We start from the raw sequence: 8,286 nt of genomic DNA, 5'->3' as shown, positions 1-8,286 counted from the left end.
CTAGAATTGAAAAAACCTGACTAACTCTCCATCTTACCAGGAAAACCCAAAAAGGGGCGGGTCCACCAGGAAAAGGGGCATGGTTACCGAAAAGGGGCATGTTCCTGACATTTTCACAAAAACCCAACATGTTTACTAAGGTTTCCACTGAAAATGTAGTGGATTTGAGCTGAGGAAAACCCGACAGATCAGAGCATAAAAAGGAAAATGTAGGGAAAAGTGCAAAATGTAGGGAAACCTTAGTAAATACTGTGAAAAAAATTATAGGGAATTAAACCCCACAAAGAAACCTACACTCCCCTCTTAGTAATTCAGGGCCATAATGTACCAGTTCATCACATTCACTACTAGCACAAATACTTTGTCCCATTATTACATTACACTTGCCCCAACTCATACCATCAACCTGTCTGTGAAGGCTGCGACTAATATCACACTTTTTTCACTCACACCATATTCTTTTTTATTTTTAGCCATTTTACACTTTTATTCTCATTTTGTACATTGTTCTCTTACCCTTATAACACACTTGCTCACCAATTCACATCTCTACTATATATCTTTCATACACTTATATACCCTGTATAGTTGTTTCACTTTATTCATGGCTGGATGACGCGTCAGTCATGACACGAAAAGACTCGTTGCCTTGATTCTCACGCCCCACACCTGTGACCCACTCGCCCTGCTATCCTTACCTGTTGCTGTCTGGAACCATGTATTGCATGCTAACTGCTGCTGTGTATGTTCCTGAATTAACCTATCACAGTTCCCTGGATTGGCATTGAGAAGTGCGGCCAATATATTGAAGCTGAAACGCATCATTGGTTGAATAAAAGATTCATTTTATATGAACATCTGTTTGAGGGATTCTGTTGGGAGAAGCAGCGCCTAGAGAGGTACCTTTTCATTCATTCACAGACATCTATCCTGTCATTCTAGCTTTTCGTTACACAGTGGTCTGTACGACCGACTCCAGCATGGTGTTTTTCTCCTCAAGGCGATTGCAGATCCTCCCCCTACCAATTAGTGTTGTTAATGCACACAGCTGTATACTGTACACTATTAACATGTTTAACACTGTATGAGGCACTACACTACTGTATGTTGAGGTGTAGTGTTGAGCGGCATAGGCCATGTTCAAATTCGCGATATTTCGCGAATATATGAACGAATATTCGTTAAATTCGCATATTCGTAATATTCGCGTTATACTTTCGCATATGCGAAAATTAGCCTATAAAAATTAGCATAAGCGATAATTCGCACATGCGAAAATTAACATGCCAGTCTCACACAGTAGTATTAGAGCCTTCTTTACACCACACAAGCTGGAATCAGAGAGGGATGATCACTGTGATGTGTACTGTGGAAAAAAAAACAAAAAAAAAAAAACGAATATTCGTAATTACGAATATATAGTGCTATATTCGTGAATAAAATTCGTATTGCCAATATTCGCGAGCAACACTATTGAGGTGTATGAATGTATAATAATCCCCACTGTATCAACTATCACATTATGTTCATGTTTTCATTGTATTATATGTCAATTTAAATTTTTTTTGTACCAATTGCATAACGATGGATAATTATTGTTTAATAAGTGTGTTACACATAAAAAGGTGGACTTTTTGGTCACCTTCTTTGCTTGATAAAGACCGTTAGGACGGATGAAACATTATATCCCTGTTTGAGGAAATAAACTTCACTTGATTCACTGGAAACCGGAGTGCTGTGGGATATTTGCCTTTGTCCTACCTACTACGGCCACCTCTGACCTGGGCTGCGATTGGGTCCGCTTGCACCCGTAGCAAGTATTGCACTACCTGGTCGTGCTGTTCCTATTTGCTTCTACATATCTATCTATCTATCTATCTATCTATCTATCTATCTATCTATCTATCTATCTATCTATTGTCATGGTATTTAATGGATTTGTCATGCAATACTTACAAAGTACACTGCAAGTGCATAACAACATCACAAGAGAGATGACAGATCACACAGTTTCCAAGTGAATACGTAGGCTGCATTTCAAGGACAGGAAGGGTCCTCTAAAGAGATATACTCTTGTTTCTGTAGCTGCTAAAGAAGAATCCTGAACAGGAGACCCCTTTATTTACCCAGAATACCAAAATGTTAAAATAGGTTTCCAAAATCAGACATCTTTAATTCCTTGATGACGCATGCTGCAGGTAGATTCCCATAGAGGACCTGTGCCACATCACCACAACAATCTGATCACATGTTCACTACCATGTTAATACACAGCCACAGTGCAACTCTAAAATGGAGATTAGAGATGAGCGAACTTACAGTAAATTCGATTCGTCACAAACTTCTCGGCTCGGTAGTTGATGACTTATCCTGCATAAATGAGTTCAGCTTTCAGGGGCTCCCGTGGGCTGGAAAAGGTGGATCCAGTCCTAGGAGACTCTTTCCTACCTGTATCTGTATCCACCTTTTCCAGCCCACTGGAGCACCAGAAAGCTGAACTAATTTATGCAGGATAAGTCATCAACTGCCGAGCCGAGAAGTTCGTGACGAATCGAATTTACTGTAAGTTCGCTCATCTCTAATGGAGATCAGGTCTCAGTCTATAATCCCTTGAGGACTGTGCCATTTTTGATTTTGCACTTTTGTTTTTTTCTCCTACCCCTCTAAAAATGATAACCCTTTCAATTTTCCACCTACAGACCCGTATGAGGGCTTATTTTTTGCACCACCAATTTTACTTTATAATGACATCTATAATTTCACCACAAAATCTACAGCAAAAAAATATATATTTGTGGGGCAAAATTTAAAAAACACAAAATGCCATTTTATAACTTTTGGGGGCTTTCGATTCTACGAAGTGCACTTTTCGGTAAAAGATACTTATCTTTATTCTGTAGGTCCATATGATTAAAATGATACCCAATTTATATAGGTTTTATTTTGTTTTACTTCTTTTAAAAAATTATAACTTTTTGTACAAAAATTTGCATGTTTAAAATTGTCCTCTTCTGACCCCTATAACTATTTATTTTTCCGTATACAGGGATGTATGAGGGCTCATGTTTGCGCTGTGATCTGTAGTTTTATCGGTACCATTTTTGTTTTGATGGGACTTTTTGATCGCTTTTTACAGATTTTTTTTAAGGTTACAGTAACATTCTATTATTATACTTCAGACATTTACACATGTGGCGATACCACATACCGTATTTATCGGGGTATACCACGCACCGGCCTATAACACGCACCCTCATTTTACCAAGGATATTTGGGGAAAAAAGGTTTTTTACCCAAATATCCATGGTAAAATGAGGGTGCGTGTGTGTGCGCGCGTGTATACCCCGATACACCCCCAGGAAAGGCAGGGGGAGAGAGGCCGTCGCTGCCCGCTTCTCTCCCCCTGCCTTTCCTGGGGTCTAGAGCCCTGCTGCCGCCACTTCTCTCCCGCTGGCTATCTGCGCCGCTGCCCATTCTCTCCCCCTGACTATCGGTGCCGGCAATGGGGCAGCGGCGCCGACAGCCAGGGGGAGAGAAGGGGCAGCGGCACCCATTGCCGGCGCCTCTGCCCCGTTGCCTCCCCCCATTCCCGGTTGCATAATTACCTGTTGCCGGGGTCAGGTCCGTGCTGCTTCAGGCCTCCGGTGTGCGTCCTCTGCGTCGTTGCTATGCACTGCACGGCGCGGCGCACTGACGTCATGCGCCGCGCCCTGCAGGGCATAGCAACGACGCAGGGGACGCACACCGGAGGCCTGAAGCAGCGCGGACCCGACCCCGGCAACAGGTAATTATGCAACCGGGGATGGGGGGGGAGGCAACGAGGCAGCGGTGCCGGCAATGGGTGCCGCTGCCCCTTCTCTCCCCCTGTCTGTCGGCGCCGCTGCCCCATTGCCGGCGCCGCTTCTCTCCCCCTGGCTATCGGTGCCGGCAATGGGGCGCCGGCACCGATAGTCAGGGGGAGAGAACAGGCAGTGGCGACGATAGCCAGGGGGAGAGAAGGGCCGGCAGCAGGGCTCTAGACCCCAGGGCTCTAGACCCCAGAAGCCGGCAGCGCTGGCTGTCTCTGCACCTGCAAAGCCGCTGCAGTTCATTGATTTAAAGCGCCCGCTTTAAATCATTGAACTGCAGCGGCTTATCGGCGTATAACACACACATAGACTTTAGGCTAAAAAATTTTGCCTTAAAAGTGCGTGTTATACGCCGATAAATACGGTATATTTATGTTTATTTTCTGTTACCGTATTTTTCGCCCAATAGGACGCACCGGCATATAAGACACACCCAATTTTAAAGGTGCAAAATCTAGAAAAAAAAGATTCTGCACCCAACAGTGATCTTCAACCTGTGGACCTCCAGATGTTGCAAAACTACAACTCCCAGCATGCCAGGACAGCCGTTGGCTGTCCGGGCATGCTGGGTGTTGTAGTTTTGCAACATCTGGAGGTCCGCAGGTTGAAGACCACTGGATAGGAGGTAATACTCACGTGTGCCCGCTGCTCCGGACCCGTCACTACTCGTCACCGCTGCCCTGGATGTCGCTCCATCGCTGTCGCCGCGTCCCCAGGGTGTCCCCAACGCTCCGGACGTCTTCCTCCCCGGGATCCACGCTCTCCATCGCCGTCATCACGTCGCTATGCGTGCTGCTCCTATTGGATGACGGGATGGCGTGCTCAACGACGTGATGACGTCGAAGGAGAGCGCCGCCATGCAGGGGATCCCGGCACGGAGCAGACACCGAGGAGGCAGGTAAGGTCCCTCCCGGTGTCCTGTAAGCTGTTCGGGACGCCGCGCAGCCGGGTTAGTTTCACATTCACTTCAGACGCAGCGGTCAGCTTTGATCGCCGCATCTGAAGGGTTAATACAGAGCATCACCGCAATCGGTGATGTCCTGTATTAGCTGCGGGTCCCAGCCGTTGATGGCCGTAGGGACCGATCCGATAGGGGTGTATTCGCCGTATAAGACGCACCAACTCCCCCCCCCCCCCCCCAGTTTTGGGGAAGAAAAAGTGCATCTTATATGGCGAAAAATACGGTACATATTTAGTTGTTTTTTTTTTATTGGAAAAGGGGGGTGATTCAAACTTTTATTAGGGAAGGGTTTAAATGACTTTTATTAACCTTTATTTACACTATTTCAGGTCTATAGTTTGCTGATAAGAACTAAAGGCAATCTGTGGGAACATGAAAGTCCCCAGTTGGCTGTCAGCTATTCCATTTTTTATTATTTCCAATGCAGAAGGATCAATTCTATAAATGGCATTATACTTGGAGATTCATATCAATGATGTTCCATAATATTTTATATAAAACATATTATACCGTAGTTATCATAAGCCCTACTGAAATCAAAAATTGCATTACTCTTTATTAGTTAATAAGGTGGACACGTACATCATATGAAGACATACTTAAACTGGAATTCTCTAGATTTGAATGGAACGTATATGACATTGAATGACGTTGCAAAGTTAGCCATAAGAGGGATGATTCAGCATCTTCTCTTATCACACTAAAGTACTATATACAGTATCCCAGTCTGCTGAGACAACATCCTATATCATCTTTATGTCATTAGCAGATGATATAAAATCCCTGACATGCTTATTTTGTTCATAAGATAATCTGGTGGGTGTAACTGGAAAAATGTTTTGACGTTTGCCTCTCTTTAAAAGTACGAGTCAAAGTCACCACATTAGGGACTGTCCAGTTCATCTGCACTTACCTGAACCAACCATGACTTTCTCTGACGCTGAGAAGGCTGCCATCACCTCTATCTGGGGCAAGGTTGCCGGCCATACTGATGAAATTGGAGCAGAGGCTCTGGAAAGGTAACACCAACCTTTTTATGATTATTCAAAATAAGTTTATTGTATATTACATCGTATGGAAGTAAACTTATAATGCACTTTGCAATTTTTTTTCCTATATGTTATACACTGTGTATTGCTTCATTTGATATTATAATAATTCATCTAGCCACATAGTCTGTTCATTAATAATGGATATTGATCATACCTTTTGTTTTTCCTACAGGCTCTTCCTGAGCTTCCCCCAGACCAAAACCTACTTCAGCCACTTCAACCTGAGCCATGGTTCCAGTGATCTGAGCAGCCACGGAGGAAAGGTTCTGAGTGCCATTGGTAATGCTGCTGGCCACCTGGATGACCTGGACCATGCTCTGTCCTCCCTCAGTGACCTGCATGCCCAGAAGCTCAGGGTTGACCCTGGTAACTTCAGGGTAAGTAGCCCAGTTATTTTTCAAAAATATCAATTTATGTGACCATCCGATCTTCGTTAAAACTATTAGGCTAGGTTCAGACTACGGAATCTCCGGGCAGAAAATTTCCGCCTGCGCCGACTGAATTAGTCGGAGCTAGGACAGCGCGGACACTGCAGTCTCCCGTAGACTGCAATGTGTTCCGCGCGGATTTCCAAGCGGATTTTCCGCTTCACAAATTCCGAAGTGTGAATTTGTGAACGGAAAACCATTCACTACACTGGACATTTTAGCAAGCGGAATTTCTGACGGAAATTTTACGTCTGAATTTCTGTCGGAAATTCCGTAGTCTGAACCTAGCCTAAACCTTTTATTATTTAGTTTGAAAAGTTTACTTTTAACCTTGGCCACTTTCTCACTTGCATATTTTGGTCAGTATGTGTTAGATAGGTTCCATTTCTGGTTTAGCCAAACAAATACTGATGCAGTATATTGACCCGAATACTGCTGTGTGTATAAGGCTGTAACCATACTGTAATCAATAGGCCTTTACCTTAATAACCTAAGAAGACTTTATGGGTCATATGTTTGCAGTAAAACATTTGGTCTATCATTGAAGTAAAGATTGTAACCACAGGAGGTCAGATCCACTACTGCACGTACATGGCCAAAAGTCTGTACAGGAATAAATGATATATTAATATTCGTTTGTCCAATTTAATGCACAGTCAATGTTTAAGTTACAGTTTATAGCAGTGCGAGTTTATACTTTGTAGAATTTCTCTGTAGTTTAGTAACTAGTCTTTGCTTAGTAGTGATTCGCGAACTTACAGTAAATTCGATTTGTCACAAACTTCTCGGCTCGGCAGTTGATGACTTTTCCTGCATAAATTAGTTCAGCTTTCCGGTTCTCCGATGGGCTGGAAAAGGTGGATACAGTCCTAGGAGACTCTTTCCTAGAAATGTATCCACCTTTTCCAGCCCACCGGAGCACCTGAAGGCTGAACTAATTTACGCAGGATAAGTCATCAACTGCCGAGCCGAGAAGTTCGTGACGAATCAAATTTACTGTAAGTTCGCTCATCTCTAGTAGTGATGACTCTTAGATGGTATTCCTATTGACAATCTCTTTTTCTTCTAGCTGCTGTCCCACTCCATCCAGGTGACTCTGGCTGTCCACTTCCCCAATGAATTCAACGCTGTTGCTCAGGCTGCCTGGGACAAGTTCCTGTCCGCTGTGTCCTCCGTCCTGGTGTCCAAGTACAGATAAACGGATCCCCTTGTGATAACTGGTTGTAAAAAATGACTTTGCCAGATTTTTAATAAAGCTCATTCCAACAGCACAAAGTTGTCTATGTCATCATCACATATTCTTGACCAATATTAGTACAGTGATCCCTCAACTTACAATGGCCTCATCATACAATAGTTTCAACATACAATGGTCTTTTCTGGACCATTGTAAGTTGAAACCAGACTCAACATACAATGTACAGACAGTCCAGATCTGTGAAACGTGTCAATGGCCGGAACGACCGACCAATCAAAATGGGCATTTTACTAGTAAAACCCCTGTATTCCTGAAGCGTATGCACTGACTGATGTCTGGTAGCACCCCCTACAGTACAGGGAGGTATCACATGTCCTGTACCAGGGTTACCTGCTCCTTTGGACACAGGTGAGGGCGACTCCATGTTACTTTTTTAGGACATTGTGTGTACTGTACAGGACCCTGAAGAAGATCCTGTCCTCTACATAGACCAGTGTTTCCCATGCAGGGTGCCACCAGCTGTTTCAAAACTACAACTCCCATCATGCCCGGACAGCCTTTGGCTGTCCGGGCATGCTGGGAGTTGTAGTTTTGCAACAGCTGGAGGCTCCCTGCTTGGGAAACACTGACATAGACAGTGATTTACAGCTCCCAGCAGATCTTTCTTACTTTTATATGTAAGGATTTGCTTCATCGTCGTATTAGTTATCTATTTATTTTTCTTTAATTTTCACTTTTTCCTATTTTTGGATGACATTTTGGTGCCTTTAGAACCAATTACCAGGTTTCCATAGAGTTC

The 8,286-nt window shown here is 43.7% G+C and overlaps 1 protein-coding gene across 1 annotated transcript; it reads left to right on the top strand.

Annotated features, from left to right (window-relative positions):
* Positions 1 to 5,586: 5,586 nt before the first annotated feature.
* Positions 5,587 to 7,550, top strand: LOC130284298 (hemoglobin subunit alpha-5-like). Its single transcript, XM_056534525.1, has 3 exons — positions 5,587 to 5,828; positions 6,034 to 6,238; positions 7,359 to 7,550. The coding sequence occupies exons 1-3, from the start codon at positions 5,734 to 5,736 to the stop codon at positions 7,485 to 7,487; spliced, it is 429 nt and encodes a 142-aa protein (XP_056390500.1). The 5' UTR covers positions 5,587 to 5,733; the 3' UTR covers positions 7,488 to 7,550.
* Positions 7,551 to 8,286: the final 736 nt, after the last annotated feature.

This window comes from Hyla sarda, chromosome 8 (assembly GCF_029499605.1).
Source record: "Hyla sarda isolate aHylSar1 chromosome 8, aHylSar1.hap1, whole genome shotgun sequence".
NCBI classification, from domain to species: Eukaryota; Metazoa; Chordata; class Amphibia; order Anura; family Hylidae; genus Hyla; species Hyla sarda.
The sequence above is the reverse complement of the archived record's forward strand: the minus strand, read 5'-3'. Positions and strand labels throughout refer to the sequence as shown.